Genomic DNA, 24,616 nt, shown 5'->3' on the forward strand with positions numbered 1-24,616 from the left:
TTCCTGGTCAGCAGAGGAAGAAAACAAGCAACCTATGGCCAGTGCCAGATCAGAATGTAGTCATTACTCTGAGGTGCAGGAATGGATGGATGAAACAGGAGAGGAGCTATGCCCCGCTCAGTCGAGGTAGAGGTGAGGAAGCTAAAGCAGGAGCAGAGAAGATCCAGTTGCAGGTGTCAGAAGGCAGCTCAGGGGGTCCTTAGCTGGAGCCCAGCAGTCACTGAGTGTGGAAGCAGGAGACGGAGGGATGCAGAACAGGCTGGCGAGGCAGCTTAACACCAGGCGGATACAGCAAGAAAAGCTCCCGGCGGGCAGCGGGAGCAGAGGGAGAGAGAAATAGAGGACACGGAGATAAAGGTAGAATGTGCACTCGCTCTGCCCGTGACCCCACACCTGAAATTCAGGTCCACTTGGGATGTTAACTCACCTGGGCCAGAGCTGAAGCAGTAGAGAATTTTTTCTCGCCATAGACCTGTCCTTCTGCCGTGAGTAGGCATGCTGCCACGTGAGCCAGCCGGATTCCTAGATATCCTTAATGTCTGAATTTGTTTTTCACCTTCAAGCTTTACCTGGCTGAGAGTGTTATGAAATACAGTCGGAAAATATTTTTAACCTCTGTTTAGCTTCTCTGGAAAGTGAGGCTTGAAAGGTACATTTGAGAAGGGTGCTGAATAAAGGGTATTGATCAAGAGACGCAACAAAGCATCAAGTATCTTCTCGCAAATGTAAGCTGTACTAGGGCTGGAGAGTGAAGGTTAATTTCAGATTCAGAATTCCTTCCCCTGTTGCCTTTATCTGGGGAAAACCACACCATTATCTCATGTCATCTATGGTACAGCTTTCTGGCATCTTTATCTTCAGTTCCTACAAACCTGTTGATATAATTTGAAGGTCTATACCATGAGCAATAGTATTGTTTCACTATAAACACGTTTACATAAATCTGAGGGCAAAATGGGACCCTATTTTGTGCTGTCACTTGGCAGGGAAATAGAAAAGATCAGGGCAAATGGAGAATTTGTAAAACCTCTGACTCCAATTTGAGGTCAGGATGAAGAATTTGTTTCCATATCTTTCTGTAATCCGAAGACCCAATGAGTTAGTACAGTCATGAATAACTGATACCATATTAGATAAGGCTTCGACAGCCTTCAAGGACATGATATCCCGGGTATTCTTGGTCAAGCCATTCAAATAACTTCTTTGACTTCTTCCTGAAGGTTGAATATTAACAACTTAGAAACCTAGTTCTATATAAGTGTCAAGACACTTCGTTGACACAGAAGTATAGATAAGCATGATTGATGAGCCAAGAGAGACGAATTTGCGAATAAGCTTCATTGGTTACGTATGTCATGGCAGTAGTGAGTAGGGATGCGAAAACAAGTGACTAGTAATCTGGCAGGACTTCGACACTTGCCGGTAACTATTCACAGCATGGGACCTACTGAGTGCTTTAGAGTGGTATAAACAGTGCCATAGGAATTCAGAGCAGTGCAAAGAATTCCTGGCTGACTTTTTATTTTCATAGTGATTCGTGGTACCATTTGCATCGTATTAGCATCACAGCTCTTAAGTAAATTAAACATGGGCGTATCTCTAGCCACGCGTTTAGTTTATATTTTAGTGGTGTTGGGCCTGTTACTGCGCTGCTGGGTGCCAGAAATAGCTTCAGGTGTGTACAGATGGCATCCATTTACAGCTAGACATTATGGGGTGTTTATTATCAAGGCCAACCGAAGAATTCTATCATAGAGGGAAAAAAGGGAATCTTCCTGTTTTAAATAGACATTCGCATTCTCTATGAATCTTTTAATAAACCTTGGGCTTTTTTGTAAGCGCAGTGTCTTCTGATGAAATAAGTAAATGTTTATAAATGCCCATCTGTGTACTAAATGATGATGATGGATGTTAAAGATTCAAAGAAGGCCAGCACATGGTCCCTGCCTTCCAGAACAGGGATAAACTACCAGGGGTATCAGAATAGAAACAGATAATTACAGTTTGATGTTATGCATGCTGTAATCCAAGTTACGGGAGCATTGCAAAGGAAGTAACTAATATGTCCTAGATCTAGGTCTCTGTGGCTGCACACGAGATTTTTTATTTAGAAAATCAACCTTGGGAGTGTGGAGAATGGAGATGTCGGCAAATCTGCTAATGGGTTATAGGTACTTAGACATTTTTTAATTCTGAAAGAGCTTCGTGCAGTCTTGCGGACAGAAATCCACAAACAAAGCTGAGCCCTTTGGGGTGTTTTTCACAGATAATGAACGAGTGTGTGCCTTCTCTTTCAGATCTTCCTCTTTCATCATTGCTCGCCCTCTGCCCCTTAGGCAACTGGCCACGTGGCTCCGTGTGCTCACAGCTACAGTTTTGCAATTTTATCTCTTCTACATGATTAGGTGTCTCATTTTTTTGATAAGTAAACAACTGCCATCTTCCCCCAGGTCAGTTTCTGCATTCTGGGTAATTTCCTGGATCTATGATACTTCTGAAGATTCTACTAAATTATATAGCACTACAGAATATACTGAAGTATTGTATGAGTAACTTCTCATTTTAATCTGAATTTAAATTCAATCAAAACTATTAAGATACGACTTTGGAATAAAAACATTAACAAACTACCTTATCCCAGCATTATTTTAATTAAGAAAAGAATCCGTTTATCTCTATGGAATTTGAACCTGTCTATTTCAAGCACAAAAAGAAATGCCAGAAGCCAGGGTGGTCTTCCTGGGAAACCTGTTAGTAATGGATTTTTCATTAGTATTAAATATTTTTACACACTCTGGAAAGCTGTAGTTAATAGTTTGTAGAGATGGTGTGTTTCCAGTTTGGCTTCAGTGTGTGGTGCTATGCATTAAACAGGCAGGCCCTAAACACACGTTGATTTCATGCATTGATTTAGTCAGCAATTTTTTTTTTTTTTTTTTTTTTTACTTCCTACTGTGTGTCAGGTGAGTTCTCAGTTTGAAACACTGTTAATCACAAGAGCTTTAAACATGCCCAAATCCCAAATTCAAACAAATATTTTCATCCATTCAACATTTTGAAATCTCTGCTTTTACGGACATTATGAAGAATTTGACTATAATTTATTGTTTTGAAGAAGTTGTACACAAAGACTTAGGAAATAACTGTTTTTTTTGTCAATTCTTTTCCTTAAACATATAACATGGACTTATGGTTTGTCATATTCATGTTATAAACTGCTGTGGCCTGTGACTTTTATTCTGTGTTTCAAGCCCACAGAGCACAGGCAACGTAAGAATATTTGCATAAGAGGAAATTCTGTTGTATTTCAATTGGACACTGTGCTTCTTCACTAACTCTCCCTTGATAAAATCCTAGTATAACGTTTCATTTTGGCTCCCTTCGCATCTGAAAACCCCATACTCTCAACAATCTGCATTAAGTGTTTACTGAGCTACTGTCATTCCCTGAGCTCCTGATAGAAAAGTGACTGGTTCATAGCCGGCTTCCGGGGCAACGTATCCACATTATGGATTCGCATCCATGTTTTGAATTAAAAAAAAAATTGCCCTGTGTCCAAAATACATATATATGTTTATATAAAATTCAACCTAGTCAATTTCACTCTTTATTTATGAGAGAAAGCAATTGACCCAGCGTGAAGAAATCTGTTATGGTAGATTTTCCTGACATGAAGATTGTAAGCACTGTGATTTTTCTGCTTTAGACAGCTGAGGTGGCCCTAGCCAATCTCAAGAACAAATATGAAAATGAAAAAGCCATGGTGACTGAAACTATGACGAAACTTAGAAATGAACTGAAGGCTTTGAAAGAAGATGCAGCAACTTTCTCATCCCTGAGAGCGATGTTTGCAACAAGGTAATAGTTTTTTCCTTCCAAGATGAGGCGTGGTACACGGGGAAAAGACTTTAGATTGCACGCGCGCATCTTGGTGCATCAGGAGTGTTACTGAGTGTGCCGTCTAAAAGGGCAAGGTGTGAAGAAAATACATGAGGTTCCACTCTGACAAATCTAAGATAAAAACCTGTTGTGCTGTTTTCCAGAGCCCTCTACTGGACACACTGGATCAAGCAATTCTTTTACATACAAGTGTTTTTAAATAAATGTAATAGATATTTTTTCTACGGACTTATGTACCCTAAAGAATTAGACTTAAAAAAAAAAAACCCTCCCATAAGGGGAAAAACCCACTTCCTAAAATAGCTAAATATATTATCACCACTGAAATTTATTTCTGTGACTAAATTACATGAAAGTGTTTATCATTAGCAAGTATTTGTATGAAAAAGATACCTTCATAATGAAGATTAATACTCATCATATCAACTAATTACTTAGACATTAATATACTGTGAATTAAACTATAATTTCTAAAATGTAAATTATATGCATATATCACCAAATTTTTCACACTGCCCAACTAATTACTTAGACTAATAATAGTTACTACCTCTCCCCACCAGTTTTTTTAGGAAGCACCACTGTATTTTATTTTTAAACTTGAAATGATTGTAAAGAAGTGTTGATTTAAGGGTTTCAAAATCTTGAGATTTTCACAACAAGGTCCTACTGAATAGCACAGGGAACTATATTCAATACCTTGTAATATAGCCTATAATGAAAAAGAATATGAAAAGGAATATATATATATATATATATTATATATATATATAATATATATATATTATATTCAGTTATATATATATAACTGAATCACTATGCTGTACACCAGAAGTTAATACAACATTGTAAACTGACTATACTTCAATTAAAAAAAAAAAACAAACCTTGAGATTTTCAATATAGTATTGCAGTTTCCTTTTGCTGTTACAATTCAGTGCCAAAACAAAAACGGTTTTATATCTTGTAAGATGCAAACTTGGTACAAAATTCACAAAGCATAACTGTGGTTATGCTTTATTTGCAGATTCAGTAAATAATTTACACGCTGATATAAGTGTTTAAGAAAAAAGTCCTGGGACCTGGAATTGTCCAACTTCTTTCTTGTGTCAGGAAAGAAAGGGCTCAAGCTCAAACTTTGTGATTGACCCTTGGAAATGGCAGTGAGAAGTCTTGAGTGCCCGAGGGACCGCAGGGCACAGGGGAACTGACTTCTGGGTCTGAGCACAGTACAGTTTGGGGAATAGAATGTGCACCCTTCCAGCCACTCTGGCGGGAGGCAGAATGGAGAATGAGTTTGGTACACAGTGCTGCCCTCTTTGAAAAAGAAATCAAAACATTTTTAAAGGGACGTTTGAAGTCTCAATCTGGTTTATGTAAGAATTATTACCCCCAGATAATGTGCTTCACAGAAATTTGTTTTTCAGTTATATTAACTGCCTTACTCTGTAATATTAAAAAAATATTGTTATCTAACCAATTAAAATAAATCCAGGGTCCTGAAACCCACATTTTGTTTTTCTAAGCCCTGGTTTTTCATATGATAGTCCTCCTAAGCTTCTTGACATTCAGTGTTAAGGGGAATAGGTCCCACCTGGATCTCAAGTTCTTTCACTGCAAGGTCTAATTTTTTTCTTTAAAATGCCACAAGTTAATTCAAAGTTTGTAAGCTACATTTTGGATAATTCCAGAAGTTATTCACTCTCTGCTGGTTCATGAAGAGTATTTGTTATTACTATCTTGGTAGGTAAATAAACTCAGAAAAAAACTCTGAATAATTGTGTGAATCATTCTCCCTTCCAAGGGTACATGTGCTCAGGTGTTTGGTGGAAAAAGCTTATGTTCCTGCTGGAGCACAAGTTTCAGGCCTGAGTGAAGATGTTCCTGACAGCCAGCTACGCCTGTGTCAAACCCTAGGCCAGTCCTGGTTTTCTTTGACACGTGTTGCTTTATCATCTGGTTGAGAAATCATTGCAAATACTCAGGTTTCTAATGCAGGCAAATCTGCCATATTGAAGGCAGTAGCAGCTACAGTCTGAACTCAAAATAAAACCTTCGAGGGGTGGGTATAGCTCAAGGGACAGAGTGTGTGCTTCGCATGCGTGAGGTTGTGGGTTTAAGCCCCTGTACCTCCATTTAAATAAATAAACCTAATTATCCCCCCCAATTTTTTAATTAAAAAAATAAATAAAACCTGTCAATAAAGAGGTACATATTTTCTTTATAAATATTACTATTCCTTTGCATGCTACAGGCAGACTATACCAAATTTGTCACATTCCTCTTAAGAATCCAACATTGCACAGTTGGGAAAAAAGAAAGCTATTGTGAACATCATCTGAGACTTTCCTGTTGGTTCTTCTGCCACCAGGGAGCAGTCCCTACAAGAGCTGTCTCTGGGGTTCGGTGTCGCCTGTTAAGAGCGTCCCCATATGTACTTCACTGTATAGTCGAACCGTCAGTTACTGAAGTTGCTCTGCTCCCAATTTTCCAGTGTAACAGATGACTTCCCTTGTGCGTGAGGAAGACCAGGGTTCTCAATACCTCAATTCCAGTAAAATTCACTCCTTTCCACGTAAGATCCAAATTTACTTTCACCAAGATCTTCTCCTCACCACTTTTCTGTTGGGGTTTCAGATGTGATGAATATGTCACACAGTTGGATGAGATGCAGCGACAGTTAGCAGCTGCAGAGGACGAGAAGAAGACTCTAAACACTTTGTTGCGAATGGCTATCCAGCAAAAGCTCGCCCTGACCCAGCGGCTGGAGGACTTAGAGTTTGACCATGAGCAGTCCCGACGCAGCAAAGGCAAACTTGGGAAGAGCAAGATCGGCAGCCCTAAAGTAAGTGGGGAGGCGTCAGTCACCGTGCCCACCATAGACACTTCCCTCCTGCATAGTCAGGGCCCACAGACACCCAGCATTCGGGTCCGCAGTGGCACTCAGAGGAAAAGGTATGCATGCAGTGATCTTCAGAGTATGGTGCAGTGGCCAGATTTTAGTTAACTGCAAAAATTAATGTGCTCTTATTGTGGAGGATGGAGGAAGGGGAAGGAGGAGAAAAATTGGGAGCGGGTGTATAAATGGGCCTTGCCAACATTGGGTTTTCCAAATTAAAACCTTTTGATAATTGTGTTTATTTATTCCTTTCCGTCCCCAACGCCCCATCTCTTGGTTAACCATAATACGATTTTGAAGTGTCTGTCAACATTTTTGCTGTTCCTTGTATGCATAAATATGCCTCTCCCTTACCTCCAACCTAAAAATTGGTAGATAAAAGGTGGCTATTTAAGAATGAAGCTATGTTATATGCGGGTGATAATTTTAAAAGTCATTGTACCTCTGGCAATGGTGCTATTTACCAGTTTCTCCTTAACGGGGCAAGGATATGAATCTGTTCTCTTAGGGGAACTTCTGTTCATATTCTGAAAACTGCTGGCTGACTGAGGGAAGATGTCTCTATCTAGGTCATATGGAGTGGAATCTGTATACTCTTTCTCTGAAAAGCAGGTTTTTGTGCTTTTTTCATTTGGTGTGTAAATATTGCTCAAAGAAAATCACTTGTAAGGTTTTTAGTGGCTTGATTTTATGACCTTTCTCTAGAGTCCTGGATGTTGAATCAATTACTTACCCTGTATTTTCAGTTAATGACAAAATTTTTATTTTAGGAGCTTTCAGTAAAGAATAAAACAATATAAATAGTTTCTACTTGTGGTTCAAACTGACTAACTCTAATAAATCTCTTTTCCAGTATCCAGTACAGTTTCCAAATAGGGTTGTATCCTGGTATGGAAGTTAAACAATTAGTGAAAATCTTGCTTTACATGTTAAAAAAAAATTAAATGCCAATATAAATAATGTTGTCACTGGTGAGGCTTTGAAAGGTAATTAAAGTAAAACTTTTTTGTTTCCTATATGTATTTTCTTGGATCTCCTGCAAGACAATTTTCACCTTCCCTTTGTGATCAGAGCCGTCCCAGGACTTCAGGGGCTTCCTACCTACAGAATTTATTAAGAGTTCCCCCTGATCCCACCTCCACAGAATCATTTCTTCTGAAGGGCCCCCCTTCCATGAGTGAATTCATCCAAGGGCACCGGCTCAGCAAGGAAAAAAGGTTAACCGTGGCTCCACCAGGTAAACATTTTTTCCTTGGGTGTATGTGATGCAAATGATTAGATGAATAGACAGCTCTCCCGTACCTTCCAACCACTCATGCCCACCCATCCGCAGAGTCTAACTCCGATGACAGTCAGTTCCTACCAGCTACGGTAAAGTCGCCTTTATGCTTCACCACCTGTTTCTGTCTTTACTCAGCCAGAAAGTCGTTCCAGGGACTTCCTTTCCACAGCCAAGGATGGAGAATGAGAGTTGGAAGGAATGGGATAGGTCAAGGGGAACTAGGAACAGGCATAATACAGGACACACAGCTGGATCCTATTTGCAGTTTGGTAGCTCTTAGCCATTCCATCTTGGTCAAATTTTGTCATTTTGTTCTGATCATTTTTAATGTGATTTCAGTAAAGGGGGCCATCTTTATAAAAAGCCTTTTGGGCTAGTCTCCTTTTGTAGTGACTCAGAATGTCTCCTCAGTCATTGAGAAAATAAAAGTAAAATCCTCTAAGATTTTGCTCCTCCGGAACGCTTAGGTCTTCGTGTAATGTTCCTGGAGTTTGTAAGCCCTTAGTGATGTTTGCTTACCAGTACGCTCACAACTTACTTTCAGCTTCACTGTTTGGCCTTTTTCATTTCTTTCTTTTTCTTTCTTTTTCTTTCTTTTTTTTTTTTTTAATATTTTAAAACTTTCCTATGAAGGGCCTCAATTGAAAATGTGACTTCTGGCAAATACAGATCATCCTTTCGAGAAATCCCTGCCTGCTAACTACAGGTCAGAGGTGGCCAAGACAGGAACTCCAGGAAACAAAATAAGCCCAAAGGCAGCTGTTACTCGGCTATCACAGGGGACGGAAAATGAAAACCAATTTAAGTTACTTGTCGGCAGTTAGAAACTCAGGAGATTTCACAGGAGCAGGTAGATTTCTGGCCTCCCTTGAATGATTCTGAGTATCTGGCAGCCCTGGGTCTGCATTCATGATGCCAGCAACCTGGTGGGGCTGTGGAGTGACTGCTGCTTAGCGACCGTCCCCCTCACTCCCTGTGACTTAAACCCGGCCCGGTGCACCTGTCTCTGCTGTCTTCTGGCCCCTGCCTTTGAGTTTGCCACCTTGGCCACTGAATTTTATTTTTTAAATCTACTTCGATTTTACCTTAATTCCTTTTTGGAAACCTCAGCCTTTCAATCTCTGATACTTTCCTAATCTGATTCATGAGTCAGCCTAATGATACGCGGGATGGCAACTTACAGTACATGTTCAGCATTCTAAGAACATCCAAGGACATGCGCACTGACGACGCGCTGGAAAAGCGTTAACAGCCAAAATGGGCGCCTGAAAAAATAAAGTAACGCCCCTTCTGGATGTTCCTCCTTTTGTAACTCCTCTCCTATTGTTTTAGCCCCCTTTGGAAGGTACCGTAAAGTGTCTGTGACTCACCGAAGTGGTAATGAGTCATTAGGACACCTAGCTTCAATAAAACCCACCAGTCTTCTGAGTGCTCCCACTGGAATTGGTAGCACTATCTTCTAGAACTTAGAAAAGAAATTCTTTGATAAATAAGTAACCCTATTGTGTTTTAATTAAAAGAGTGACATATCAGTTAGACTAAAAATTAATAATAAATATTTATAACGGTTTTCGTTTTGTGTATGACCAACCCTGGTTTACACGGCAATCTATGTCTATATCAGGGGGCTCTGTTTTACACCATTGTCATTACATTGTGGAAACCATTAACAGACGTCATAGCCTTCTTCATGTTACCACCGCATCTTATTTTTATTTTTAAAGGTTGTTATATCATGAATTTTATTTCAGATGTTGTTACTGCATTAATCACTACTTCTTCTCTTGTTAACCGCTGAGGGAGTTTTCTGTTGTTTGTTACGTTACAGGATGCTCTTAGGAATGTCATGTGTTCACCTTCTCATCTGGTCCGTTGTTTTCCAGAGTGAGATCACTGGGTTAAAAGTATGAACATCTTTATGTTTTTTGCTCCATTTTGATGTGCTGTCAAAAAGGGCATATCGGTGTTCCAGAAGCCCTACATTTCCCCCATTTTCACACATTCTACATCTTTCTGCTACTTTACAGACACTGTATACATCTTGCAACTCTAAGGCTGGACAGCATACATGAATGAGAACACTATCATGTTGTCTTAAATTCTTTAGTTTGGAATAATGGGAAAATGCCATAGGCCTCAGAAATGATTACTATACACAAGATTAGAGCTATAAATAATGTGGAATTCAGAATCATCACTAGGCCACAAAATCATTTTAATGACAACTTAGTGTACAGATAAAACTTATATTTTTAACCATTTATTTGAAGTTAAAATAATAGAAGAGGGAAGGAAGTCAAGCTGTTATTATAGCCTGAGGAATTTTCAGTTGTTTATCATACAACCAACCAGATTAATCCTCGATAAATTCTCAGATCAACCCAGTAACATTTTCTAAAAGGTTCTGGTTCAGTGAGTTACCATAGAAACTAACTATCTACACCAAACAAATGGTAGCTTCTAAAGTTATTTACATCATTGACAATATATATTATTTTTCCTAGGCTGAACTATATTGGGTAAGACATATTAAACATTATTTATTATGCTTTTACTATATAAAAATGTTTTAATTAAGCTGAAAAAGGGAAAATATGCCATATATATCCAAGAAATATCTTAAACCCATGGGAAATAATAGATTTTATGAGTATTAGTCATGAGTTTAACATAAATTATTGATTATTATAAAATTTACTGGCTGGTAATGATATATATTCATCTTTTAAAATGACAATTCCTTGTTAATTTATCAGAATGTTTTTTGAGAGATATTATTATCTAAAATATATTTCAAAATATATTTTTAGGTTATTTTAAGTATTCTAATAAGAAGATATACAGAATGTTTTCTATTGAGGATCACTGAAGTAATTAAATCAATAGAAGTGAAATTAGTTGAATCTGTTTTGGTTGAGGAGTTGCAAGAGATATAAATCTCATTTAAATTTTAAAATACAGAACATAAAATATTACTTACCGTATATAAGGGATATTTTCAAATAGATTTCATTTCTGTGAGATGGTCAGCAGGTAACCCCATCTTCTTCAAGGCACAATTTCTTACTTTCTGGAAAATCCACTCTCTGAGAGGGCACTGATTTTCAGAACCAGAATGTTTTGTGCTAATTGATGAGTACATTGTCCTGACTGACTTCCAGTATCAGTAAAACCTTGTGGAGGAAATGTCTGGCCCTTGCTTCTGACCATGGCTCAGCCCCTGGTACCTCAACCCTTGATGAAATCTCTGGCCGTGGCTTGTTGACTTTCTTGGTCTTGACTTTATCCTCATCCAGGGTCCACCCACATATGCCTACTAGCTTTGATGAACTTGAATCAAAAGGGCCCTGCTGATACCAACAAGTTTGCAGTCAGGCAGCAGATAGTATGTCTTCATAATATCAGTGGTTATTTTGTAGCCAGTTTTTTCTGGATGCTTCAACTTCCCAGGCCTGTATAATTAGTAAAATCTTAAAATTTAATCCATAATTAAAATAGTCTACCAGAATATGTAAAAGGAATCAATGTAATTTATAGGCAAAAGATGTTATTTCTCCGGTAAAGACCTAACTGCATCGTCTGTACAGGTAAATTAGGTCCCGGGACCCAACTGCAACATGGGGGTGGGGCTGCTTCCTTGCACCAAACAATTCTCAGACACCAGCTGGGTGTCCTACAATTCAACTCAGTTCTGACGCGGTCTACCCAGAGATGGCATCAGATTCCAGAGGATGAAGACTCAGTCCTACAGGACAACCCCACCCCCTACGTTAGGAGTGGCAAACTCTGCCTTAATGTCTGTGCTTCTGACCCACTGGCTGTAGATTGGAGGTTCCCACGACTCCCTCTTTGGATTCCAGGCACCAGTCGCACATCCAGGTTGTTACCTGACTTCTGAATGATTGGCTATAAATCAGGAGTTCCCGTGACTCCCTCTTCTGGTTCAATTAATTCGCTACTTCCCAGATTACTGGTTTATTATAATAAGCTAGAACTCAGAAGAGATGTGTAGGGCAAGAAATGGGGAAAGGGCACACAGCTTACGTGCTGTCCTCACACGCCACTCTCTCCTAGTCTTCATGTGTTTGCCAACCCAGAAGCTCTATGAACCCTGTCCTTCCAGGTTCTTATGGAGGCTTCATTACATAAGCATGAGATTGATTAAACTGTTGGCCATTGGTTAGTGATTCAGCCTCCAGCCTCTCCCTTCCTGGGAGGTCAGGGGTTGGGACTGAAAGTTCCAACTCTGAAATTACAGGGTTTGTTCTCCTGGAAACCAGCTATTAAAATCATCTCATTAAGATAACAAGAGACACCTTTGTCATCCTCTGCACTTCAGAAATTCCAAGAGTTTGGGGAGCTGTGAGCCAGGATTCCTGAACGGGACCAAACATGCATTTCTTCTATTATTACAATTTTTTTAAATTGAGGTACCAGGACCTTGTGCATGGTAAGCATGCGCTCTACCACTGAGCTATACACTCCCCCCACTCAAATATGCATTGCTTATAAATCACAATATCACAGCAAGATGAACAAGAAATCTTAAACTTGGAAAAACCAGTTTGAACTCTCTTCTGGATGTAAGAGCCTAAGGCAATTTGCTCTTCACGAACACGGTGTTTTCCACGTAGGAGCTTCTGCTCTTGAATGTCTTGCTTCCCCACATCGTTTCAGTTTCGTCTGGCCCTCCCTACTCCCCTTTCTTTCCCTCCTCCCTTTCTCTTTCTCTGAAACCATTACTGAACTAACGTGAAAGCATGGTATTGTTTTGAAATCTGAAAGTTTTCTATGCTGTTTTAGATTTTACCGATTTTTAAAGCAGCTCGTAGAAATGTGTTAACCTTCGCTGTGTAATCACCCCGTGAGGTGTATGGTCAACAGTAAACACGAGCGTGTTCATTCGCGAAGATTGCCGTTACACTTCCCTGTGTTCAAACAAGTAGATATTTATTGCTCTGTCTGTTATATGTTCTTAAGCATGTACCCAAACCACATTTCTTTCATTAACTCGTTTTCTCATTCACTCATTTGTCAAAATTTAACAGAATACATTGTGCACCTGCTGTGTGTCAGGCACTTTCCTTGGCTTTTGGTATAATGCAGTGATATTCAAGTAAAACACCACCTCTGTTCCTCAAGAAACCCATAGTCAGTAGGGGAAGTAGACAGGCAAGCAAATAATGATATTAATAAATGTTCCTGGTAAAAGGGAGAGTTGGAGAGGTGAGGAAGTCCTCCCAGAAGAGATGCAAGCACTGGTTGTGAATGGTGACCGGACCTCCATAGGCAGATGGCGGGGATGCAGGTGTGGGTAATGAGAAGAGCCTTGTCGATGTCAACTGGAAAACATGCCCAGCATGTGAGTTGTGAGTTAAGTTTTATTTGGGGTGAAATGAGGACTATAGCCCGGGAAACAGCGTCTCAGATAGCTCTGAGGGACTGCTCTGAAGAGGTGGGGCGAAGGTGAGTGTTGTACAGTGAAGTGAAGGGAGGGATGTACAGTCAAGCACACATTTTGGCAGAGCCTTGCTGCTTGTCGTGAGGAAATGCCACTGTTACTGATTTTAGTGCTCTTCTAGATATGAGAAAATGCAAGAATTTGGTCTCAGAAATCTTCTCCTGAAAATATCTAACTATCTGAAGCTCTGTTCTGCCAGTTTTCCCCAGAGCACAGAGCACCTCATTTCTGATCTCCACCCTGAACTCCTTTCAGGGTGTGTTGAAAGTCAATGACTGCAGTGACTAGAGGCTTAATCCTTGTAGAGGCAGATGGCAAGTCCAAGGTTTAGCTGGCAGGGCTCCCTCATGGTTATAAATCCCGCCATGGGCTGGGAGGCGTTACGCGACCGTTTCGTCCCGTGGTGCTAGGCATACTCATTCCTAGGTCAGCGAGGATCCCGTCAGTAGGTCACTCAGTGTGCCGTTCCTGGCCAAGGCCCTGTTTACAGTAGCTGAGCATCTCTGGACCACCTGTCTTACTAGTCTTTTACGGTCCAGGAAAATATTCCCCCTTGTTGTTTCTTCCCATATCTAGAGTCGCACTGTCACAATCATAGGTCTCATATAAAGGTACATACCTGGTCAGCTGCTTCAAGTCACCTGGTCATCATGTTATCAGAGGCTCAGTCACACATTTGGTAATGTAAAAAACAACAGAATTTTGTAAAACAGGCAAAATACAAATAATATAGCTAATAGTATTAGTAAGGTCATAAGTAAGAATTTAAGCCAAGAACTTCCTTCAGGTGCAGCCCAGGATATCTCCAGGTTGTCTGACTTGGTCTGTTCTGTGCCAATCCTTCTCTCTCAGGGAAATGCAAAGTGTTGCTCATAAGGCAACCAGTCCAGTTTCCTAGTGTTACCAGCCCGCTTATCCATAGCATGATGTCATTATCCCCAACATAAAGGAGACTTTAAACTTAAATGACCATAGCCTGGTGTGAGCCACATAAATCCGTCCCGTAACTGTGGGAGGTTTCCTTCTCATAAATGGGAGGTTGCAATTTTTGACTGAAATTTTGATTGAGCTTGGGTAACCTTAGAAGGAGATTCATATTTATGGCCAGGGTCAGAGCAGATATTAATTGATCAGATGAGCAGATCCTACCTATTAATATAAATAGTGGCCTGAATAGAAATGTAAATTTTTTCTTCTAGAATAAATTTCCTGAGGGCCAACCAGTTAAAGCCTTGGAGTGGAGAAACCCACCTACGTAACCCAGAAGTGCTGGATATAAGTAATTGACCGTAAACCTAACAATTGGATTAACTTTAACTCTGCATAAGATTGTGAAATACATTTGGTTCGTAAGCAAAGTTGTGAGCAATTATTAAAGTAATTGGTATACAGTCCTGGTCCGGTGTCTTAGGTCAGCTGTCTACTTCAGATGTTTTCTTCTGATCCTGGTCTGGTAGCTTCCACTCTGTTGGAGCATTGTTTTAAGGTGGTTTTGAGATCAGCAGTCCTCTCTGTAAGCCAGTCCTGTGCAGGGGCCCTTTGCAGGTGGAAATAACAATCCAAATATCCATTTGCTTCAGATTTGCTATGCATGAGCTAGTTAGGAGTACCTTATAAGGACCCTAGATCATTCTAGGCTGGACATAGTCCTTCAAAAGATGCCTTTTCCTGGTTGTAGGTCATGGGGCATCTGATCTCCATCCAAAGATAGATTACTAAGATAAGCTTCAGAAACAATCTTAGAGTGTCCTTTTAATAATTCAGTTAAGCTTACAGTATTAAAACAGCAAGGAACTATCTGGGAAGTGTATCTTAGTAAATACAGATCCCAGTTAACAAAACTAGAATTTAATATTCACTGAAACATATTTTCTCTCCTCTCATTTCTACCAAATAGAGCCAAATTAAGACTAATTTGTTTGCAAAATAAGTCTGATTTCAAAAAACCTGGTCTGATGTTTTATATACGTGTAACTGATCATCTAGGCTTTTTTTTTTTAATTGGCTTTGCTGGAACTTTTTATAAGAAATCTCAGATTGAACTTTTAAAAAAGGCTTCTCAGGGCCAGGAAAACTACACCAAGGGCTTGTCGCAGATTTCTCCGTACAGATCCATGTGAATTCCTCCTTTTTCCAGGTCTCCAAAATACCTTGAGATTCCTGTGTCTGTTAGGAGGTGATCTTCCCAATCTGTCTGACAAAGCTGCTGGGAACCTGAGAGTTTCCAGGCTCTGGAAGGATGAGATAGAGAGAACAGAGAGATGTTTTCAATTCTGCTTACAAAGGTATAATTTACCAAATTCCTGTAAGTCATAATTAGCTTGAGGGGAAGGGTTTCATAATAGCTGGAAAACACAGATTAAAAGCCAGTTCAGACAGAAACCATAAAAATTATAACCATTTTCACCAGTTCTCTCAGTCCTATGTAACTAACCCTTTCTGTTAACAGTTTTATGAAGCCATGAGGTTTCCTGTTAGAATTATTTAATTTCTTACCTAGTTCAGCATTATGGTCTGAAAGTTACCAGAAATCTGTACTAGTCAAAAAGTCCTTGCTATGAATTTTCTTGAAGAGGAAGCATTTTTGCAAGGACATCAGAATAAAACCATAATTGTCTATGAATGATTACAATACAAAGAAACTTAGTAACTGCTGCAACATGTAACATTTTGAGGTAATGACTAGAATTATAACTGATAACATTTTACCAGGACATACAGATTTTTACAAATTCCGTAAGATTTCTAGACTATCTGTATTAATACAGAGAATTGTAATGCATACAATATAACCTAAGAAGATTTATTACTCAAGTATACTTCCCATGTAATTTAACATACCAGATGAACCTAATTAGTTTAATATTTCTTTTGGGGATGTTTCAGGGCCCTTTAAAGCATACCAAAGTTAGCTAAAGGTCAAACAAACTTCATTAGAATTTGATTTGGGAAGTTTTGACAAAAAATATCAAAAAGGTTTTAAAACACTTGGTCAGATAGGGTCATAGGTCGCTGTGAAACAATTCTTATCACTTAACCAAAGTGACAATAAAAGATTTCAAAGGCAAATATGGAAAGTTCTAACAGATTTCCAATTAAAAGTAAGAGAAACTTTATAAGGAAAAACAGATCAACATTTTAAGGAAAGTTTGTCCTCTTAACAGAGAGAAAAGCCGAATTCAGGTTTTGCACCAGCTTACTTTAAATTTTTATTTACTCAATTAACAAATTAATTGCCACATCACCCAAATCTGGGTGACAGTTGTGTTTCCTCAGAGGCACCCTATCCACAGTGGGCAATCAACATGTTAAATTTATTCTAAACTTAGCTAATCCTGATCATGCACAAAACTCTTTTCTCAAGGTTCCTTTTCCATAAACCTTCCATCACTTTCTGAATCCCTATTTGTTATCCCTTACGTATGTCCATCCAGAAACAACTGGCTCTAGGACAAACCCACTTTCTTTTTCCTTAATAAACTGCAAGTCCATTCTTCATACCTTCTTTACAGAAAACACACATCCTACTTTGTACCTCTACTGGAATGTTTCCTTTATTTTTTAAGTAGCTTTAATTACATACTTAAAGTAGAATCCTCAACTCTTAAAAACCTTAATTTCTAGTGAAAACTAAAAAGTAAGCAATTATGAATTGTCTTTTAAATTAGCATTCTGTAGATTAGCAAACATAAATACCAGTAATAATTTCTTTAAAAAGAAAGTGCCTTCTTATAGAAAATATATCAGTTTGGCACCAAACATATTTATTAATAGTCCTAAGTACCTTTAGTTTCTCTGTAAAAGGAAGCCAGTGTTCAGTAGTTAATGTTTCAGTATCTTATTTTGTTTGAGAATGACCTGACTGTTCAATAAATTTCCATCATCTTAATTTAGCACAATTCTAAAATTTTAAGTTAGCAAATATCTGGAGAGATTATTTTCAAGTAGACATTTCCTAAAATGATCATTCCTGAAGAGTTCACCCAAAGCTCTTACCTCATTTACATTTAATTTACTTATGTTCATCACACCAAGTTGTTTTTCTTGCTGGCAAATGTGGAATAGATATAGTAAGATTTTATCTGACTTCTGTTAAATAAAGGTATTTACTAAATATTGATGACTGTAAAGACATGTCTATGTTAATGAAATTGACAAACTTAAAATTTAATACCAGGTACTAATTTAATACTGAGTATTTCCTAGTACATGTGAACCTGAAACTCATTCCGGCCAGTTTCCTTTTATATGTCTGAGAATTTATATAAGTGCTTAATTTCCTTAAATCAATTAAGTAGAGCTCATTTATAAATTAAATTTTATAATACTATCCAAAGGTAAAGATTATATATATCTCACACAGACATATAGACAGACACAACCAGAGATCTCATAGCTTCATTTTCTAAACTTAGTCATGAATCAGATATTACAATGTAAAACTCACTAATTTATAAATAACAGTTGGAATCAGTTAATTTTAAAGGGCTTCTTTCCCTTTTTTCACTCAGTTTTAGGAATTAGAGATGCTGTAGATAAGGTAAGTGTTCCTCAGGGCCCTGATCTTAAGGTGCAAAGAGAGAAAAGCAAGTTCTTCTAGAAGGTCTTGTTTCTTCAGGGTCAGAATTCTGAAATTTTTTTTTCCAAGCTAACTTTCTCTAACAACTATGTACACAGTAAAAGAGCCCATTTTGGCCATTGTCAGGGCAAAATTTTCCTTTAATTCCCAATTAAGTAAGTACTTGTTAAGCACTTTTGTACATACATAAACATTTGTACGTACATAAACCTGGCTGGGTTGTTAGTGGGAGGCTGGCTTTCTGACGGCCCTTGTTTCTCTGTTTGAGAGGCTCTAGTTCTCATTTTAAAGTTGAATTTGTCGGGGATAAAATTTACTAATGACATTGTGTCATGGGCCAGTGTGTTACTTGTGAGCGTAGCTCCCCTAGGCATCACCCTAGAGTCGTTTCAGCCTTCTTTTCTGGCGTGGTTCTCCCTCCTGTGGTCCAAGACCACTCTGGGTGCTTGTGATCACTCAATGGCCAGTTCTTACACATGACCCCCAGGTGAGCAAGTCTTCTAATTAATGAGTGGGTTTCCCTATGGGACCACTGCACAGTGTGAGGACTCTGCTTCCATCACTCCTGTAAATTTCTCAGTTCCAATGTCAGTATAAGAATTTAGTTCCTGGGGATCGGGGTGGGTATAGCACAGTGGTAGAGTGCACACCTAGCATGCACTATGTCCTGGGTTCAATCCCCAGAACCTCCATTGAATAAATTAATAAGCAAACCTAATTATCTCCCGCCTAAAAAAATGAATTTAAAAAAAAGAATTCAGTTCCTATTGTTAGGTATTCTAGGAAACTATATTTCTTAAATATTCTTAAAATAATAAAACAACTTAATTTAAAAAAAATTGGTGTAATCAGGCTTGTAAAAAGTCTGTCTTATTTGTTTTAAACAGAGAGTGCCTAGAAATGTTTATAATGCATCCTGCCAGGTTAAATAGCAGGCTTTAATGACCTTGTATATAGACTGAAAACACATCAGACTCTTTCAAGGTTGGTTCCATGAGTTTTCCTTTTTTCCAGGATAAAAGAGAAAATAAAGACAATACTAAGTAAACCATTCCTTGGTACAAACTGGAGACACTCAATAAATAATCCAATGATTAACGAAACATTTGATGACCATAGTTCTATCAGCATTTTTATTTTGTTTTACTTTTGTTTTGTATTCTGCTCCCTCCTCTGTCAGCTATCCTATCCAGAACTTGCATTTCCTTAAAAAGATTTCATATTCAAGACCTGAGTATTGTAAACAAAATACGCTATGATAAAATGATGAAATTATTTAATTATGAAACATGAAAACCAACGGTGCAGCAGGAATGTGCATATTAGGGCAGATCAAATTTTCAATCCATGTTGACTGTTTTAGCGTAAGTATTTAGCTTTGAAGTCTTCTAAATTTTATTAAACCCATGGAAATTGAAAAGATTTTAATTAAAATCCTCAAGGAAAAAACGACAATCTTCCCCTAATATATCCATTACCCCTCCAGACTCAGCCGCCTTCTGGAAGCCTCCATCTCCAGCAGCACATGGGTGGGCTCCGGTGGACTCAAGCATGATGTGATCACTTTTGCCCTGAATATGTGACACTTAGAAATATCAAATAAGCATATTCTCTTTCACTCAATGCCCTCATCGTATCCCGGGGAAATGGCCACCAGCATCTTCCATGCTACGCTCCTCACACTATTTAATCAAATTTGCTGGCACTAATCTGTTAAATTCTACCCTCTGTCCTCACTGTAAGTGCATAACAACCCCTATTACAAAAAAACCAGTTTGATTATAAGCATTCCCTGGGATGTTATATTCATACTGCAGCTTTCAAAGGGACTTTTTCTGTCTACAAACAATACTAAGAAAACATAGTAAGAAAAAGCCACAATAGATACCCAGGGAAGCCAGTCTCTGGGTTAACAACTGTAGGTTCTCCCTTACATTTCTAAGGATACGTGGACAGCTACAGTGAAGTACGTTAGGTGCTTCTCCCAACTCTGAGACTCTCTGATTCAGTGAACACAAATTATTCTCCCCATGATTGGGACTGAAGCTCACTGTGTACAATCCGCATTTCTAAACAGACTTGTAAGTAAATATATTAAAATATCTCTGCACCGTATCATATAGTTTCCATCAAGAAAAAGGAAAATTCCTGTTATCTAATAAGCAGAACAAACTTTTTTTGGACAGTTCTGAGTGTCTATGTGTTATGAACTACACAATTCAGAGTTCATGCTGAATTCTTGCAGTGTGCTAACACTTTGGTTTCCTTCCCCAAACCAATGAGACTCAGTTTCTAAATGTAAATCTGTATACGGGGGCCACTGATTTAATAGAGGAATGCTTCTCTGGTACCCGTCAACATGGCAGCCAGCCAGACTCTCCTGGGGCATGTCAGCAGGCTGGGGAGCGGACCTTTGCACATGCTAAACCTGGCTTCAGCGGCTCTCCGGAGCTCTGAGCGAGCTGGGCAGGGTCTGCAGGAGCAGCCTGACTGCTGGCATGAGCGTGGTGTGAATCATGGCTAGTTGTGATGTGCATGGAAAGCCTACACTTGCTACTTCCTTTTACTTAGTTTTAAATTATGTAGTGAAAACATGGTTCCATAGCTCTTACATTTGGACTAGTTAAAGGGACCTAGTCGTTAAAACTTGTGCAGCTAGTGAACCGGAGTGGACTCACAGCGCGCTGTACTCATGACACGGCAAGGAGGCATCCTGCCGCCCTCTTGCACAGCTGCACTCCCTTCCTCCACACATCCCTCTCCTTAGTCATCTGTTGACGCTGGCTTGGTTTTCTTGGCTCCTTCCCAGTGTTTTACGCCTAAAAAGGTATGAGAGGGAAAAAGAAAAGCACAGCTCAAAATGGTTGACTTTCATCCTTTCTGTTGTTTCCTAAAAAAGTAAACGTAAAGCCATAAAGATGTTATCTAACCACTGATTTCACCATCACCTCTCAGCCAAAAGGAACGTCATCGATGTGCTCTCCATATCGCGAATTTAAAGTTTCTGTGAACTGAGCATGTAAAAGCCACGTTTGTTTTGGCTATGCTAATTATTGGACTCTGGAGATTTTCTTATTCTTTCCTTTTTTTTTTTTTTTTTTTTTTTGGTGTCTACATGATCTGTGTCACTTCCATGTGTCCAGCTCACAGATCAGATCTCCTTCAGAGGCTCTGTTTCTTGGGCTGAAGCTCTGTTTCTTGGGCTGGGTCTCTCTCGTAAACCACAGTTGTCAGTGAATGTTCTTGAGAGATGGACTAGTTTAGATTGTTACTCTTCAAATAATTATTTCTAAGGAACTTCTGTAACTTCAGATATTTGCATTTATATGATTTCAAGGTTTATGTGAAGATATATACATTGACTTTGCAGGATAATGATTTACAGCAGGACAGTCATTTTAATTAAACTCGCCTTTGCTGGGTATAAAAATGATACTTTTTTCAGTTGAAGGAAATGTACTGTCCTTGTGTTGAGGACTTTTTTGCTGCTCTGATGCTGTTCATCTCATCCAATTTTGCTCTAAACTTGGCCTCACTTTCCGATTCTTCATTGCACTTAGACCGACTTCAGTGCGCTTACTAACAATTGAAAATCAGTCTATGATCAGTTTGGGTCATAGGAACTGACATTAGAAATTTAGAATAGGAAGTACCAATGTGGGTGCCTCTTGGTTCGCCTTAAATACCTATTTCTGGCTTTCCAGGCAGTTTTACCTCCACCTCTATTCATAGGAACCTGTTTTTAAAAAAAACTCAACTATAGTGTAGTCATTTACGCTGGGAAAGTATTTATGGAATAAGCCATTATGACAGCAGACTCAGTTAAACATAAATTTTTTTCTCTTTTTATGCACTACTTGACATCAAAAGCAAAAAGAGGTAAGTTGACTATAAACCTGAGTGAACCTTATTTTCTTTAATAGATTTATTTCTGAAGAGCTTTGCTTCTATTACATTTCTACAAATCAAATATTTTTACATTAGGAAGCTTGTTATTGTAAATCCTTATTCTTTCCTTTGAAAATTGAATAAGCACCTTCTGTAAACTTGGATTTTAAAAATATTTAACATTTAAACATATTGCTTTTCCTTTAACCAAGTTATACCTATGGTTTAATTTGCTTGTAAAGACAGTGCATTTTGGGGTTTCTGAGGGCCCCCCAAAATATGGATTACATGTTATAACTGAAATTGGTGAAAGGCTATAATTTTCAGATCCATCGCTTTACAGAAGAGGATGCCCTGAATCTCTCATAATGTTTTCTAGTATTGATTTTTTTGAAATGACTATATATACATATATATCTACATATATATGTATATATGTGTATATATATTTAATAAGAAAAGCAAACACATTTCACTGAGTGCTGTCTCATATTTTCCTTGTTTGGAACATATTTTCACTTGATCTTTTTAGTGGGTTCTTGCTTGTAGTTTAACTTATTTCTCCTTTGTTTCTTTTTGATGATGGACTAATTCTGACATTTCAAAGGTATAGCTGGTGTTCATCTGACACACGCTGTTATTGACATTGCTTAAGGAGAACAGACCATCATAGCATCCTGAGTTAACTCTGTGCCAGCTGACAGTGTTCTTGGGAAGGTCATTTCTGAACAAAAGGTTATTTTCTAAAAGGTACTTAATTGGTGTAAGAATCTGGCAGCAAAATGTACTTTTACCTCTTGGTGCCACTGTATTTAATCACCCTCTCCCCCTGTGTCTTCCGTCTCTTATCTACGTAGGCTGTTGATTACACACATGCTCGTGGTGTAACTGTAAGTTGTTCAGAAGCAGAAAGTTGACGATACTGCAGAGCATTTTTATATTTCTCTTTTGCAAGGTTTGAAATAAATATAGTTTGTGAATATTGCTTTGTTTTCTCAGCTAGTCATGATAATTTGTCAGGACAGCGAATGGAAAGCCGGGTGAAAGTCTCTGTCTAATCCATAATCACTGAAAAGTCTGAAAATGCTCCCTCTCCTTCTTAGCAAGTCATGCTCTGATTCTACATTGTTGAAGACAGTTTTCATGCTTGTCACCAAAGTGTGATAAACTATGCACAGCTGTCATTCATCTGAAGGCGGAGCCAGACGTTTTTAAAGATTTGTCACCAGGCCATATTTTTACATTGTCTATCCTGAAATTTTTTTATGTCTTTCAACAATTCTGTCTCCGCTGTTTCCTGGAAATTTTTAATGAATAATGATTGTCTCTGACTATAAAGGGTATAAACAAATAATGGGATTTTCTATGTTGAACACTGATCTAAAGTTAAGGCTGAGGTGTCTGGTGATGTAAATTAGCAGGTTACACCCCTGAGTAGCTGGACATTATGTTATGTCTTACCTGTGGGTACTTTAAGAGAAACTTTGTGTTAACAGAATATGTGGTATGTTTGGCAAAAAGAGACGAGATAGTCAACTCTATGTGTTTGATTATAAAATGCTTAAAGTTATTCACTGCTATCCATTTTTATTAGTGCCAGTGTACCACTGAATTCATCATTAGATTTTTGAAAACATTTCAACTTTTCCTAACTACTGTTTATATTCATATAAATATTTTGATCTCATGCCCTCCTGATTATTTTTCTTGATATAACGTTCTTATCTTAAATTTTTCTTAGATGTTCCTAAATTCTCTACTGTATATGTCTGTTTTTTTCAGTTTGTATGTATAGGTGTCCATAGGACCACTAAAGGGTTCACGTTGTATGAACTCAAGGAGAATGTATTTTGACCCTTCTTTCCATTAACTTTTCTGTTAATTCACTAACACACTGTTAATCATTTGTAGATTTAGTGAGGAATAACTTAGTATTGGCTTGAAAAATCTTTATCAGAGAGTATTTTCTCTTTCTCATTCGTTTTGTTAGAAGGATGTTGCTATGATGACAGAAATGTCTAAATTGTACTCGCCTTTCCTCAGGAGTATTCATCACACAACAGCACTAATAATGTAACCACTAAGGGGGAGGTAGAGCTCAGTGGCAGAGCACATGCTTAGCATACATGAGGTCGTGGGTTCAATCCCCAGTACCTCCATTAAAAATAAATAAATAAACCTAATCCACCCCTCCCCCAAAAAAGAAAAGCAAAACAAATTTTTTTTTAAAATAATGTAACCAATAAAAAAAATCTAATGATCCTTTAGGGAAGGCGAAGTTGGTATATTAGCAGGTATTTTGCAACTCATGCAAATTCCCCAGACAAACTACTGTGGGGAAACAGAATAATAAGTTTTAGGAAGGCAGGGAACTCTGCTCTCACCGCACAGCGTGACTGAGGAATTTACAAACACTGCAAGGGCAGCGGAGGTCAAAGGCTGTACACAGGAAATGCTGAAGGAGATGGGATAAATGCTAAATGATAAATGGAGGAAGCAGACACTTCTCCTGGCGTGATCAGGAATAAAGACTGAAACTTGTTCGTTCTGAACAGTCCAAGAGGACACAAGAGCATTTTAGATGAAAGTAATCATAGGGGCAAAGAC

General features: G+C 38.5%; 1 protein-coding gene across 10 annotated transcripts in view; it reads left to right on the plus strand.

Moving 5' to 3' along the window:
- The window catches only part of BICD1 (BICD cargo adaptor 1), a 172,499-nt gene that overhangs the window by 130,387 nt on the left and 17,496 nt on the right, over window positions 1-24,616 (plus strand). For 4 of the 10 annotated variants that reach the window (XM_074357303.1, XM_045516057.2, XM_045516056.2 and 1 more), the window contains exons 6-8: window positions 3,707-3,858; window positions 6,538-6,855; window positions 7,843-8,036. In XM_074357303.1, the coding sequence (XP_074213404.1) occupies window positions 3,707-3,858; window positions 6,538-6,855; window positions 7,843-8,036 (664 nt within the window). Of the gene's footprint in view, window positions 1-3,706; window positions 3,859-6,537; window positions 6,856-7,842; window positions 8,037-24,616 lie in introns of those variants that run through there. The other 6 variants (XR_012503928.1, XR_012503929.1, XM_045516060.2 and 3 more) reach the window with 4 other exon arrangements.

Source organism: Camelus bactrianus, chromosome 34, assembly GCF_048773025.1.
Source record: "Camelus bactrianus isolate YW-2024 breed Bactrian camel chromosome 34, ASM4877302v1, whole genome shotgun sequence".
NCBI classification, from domain to species: Eukaryota; Metazoa; Chordata; class Mammalia; order Artiodactyla; family Camelidae; genus Camelus; species Camelus bactrianus.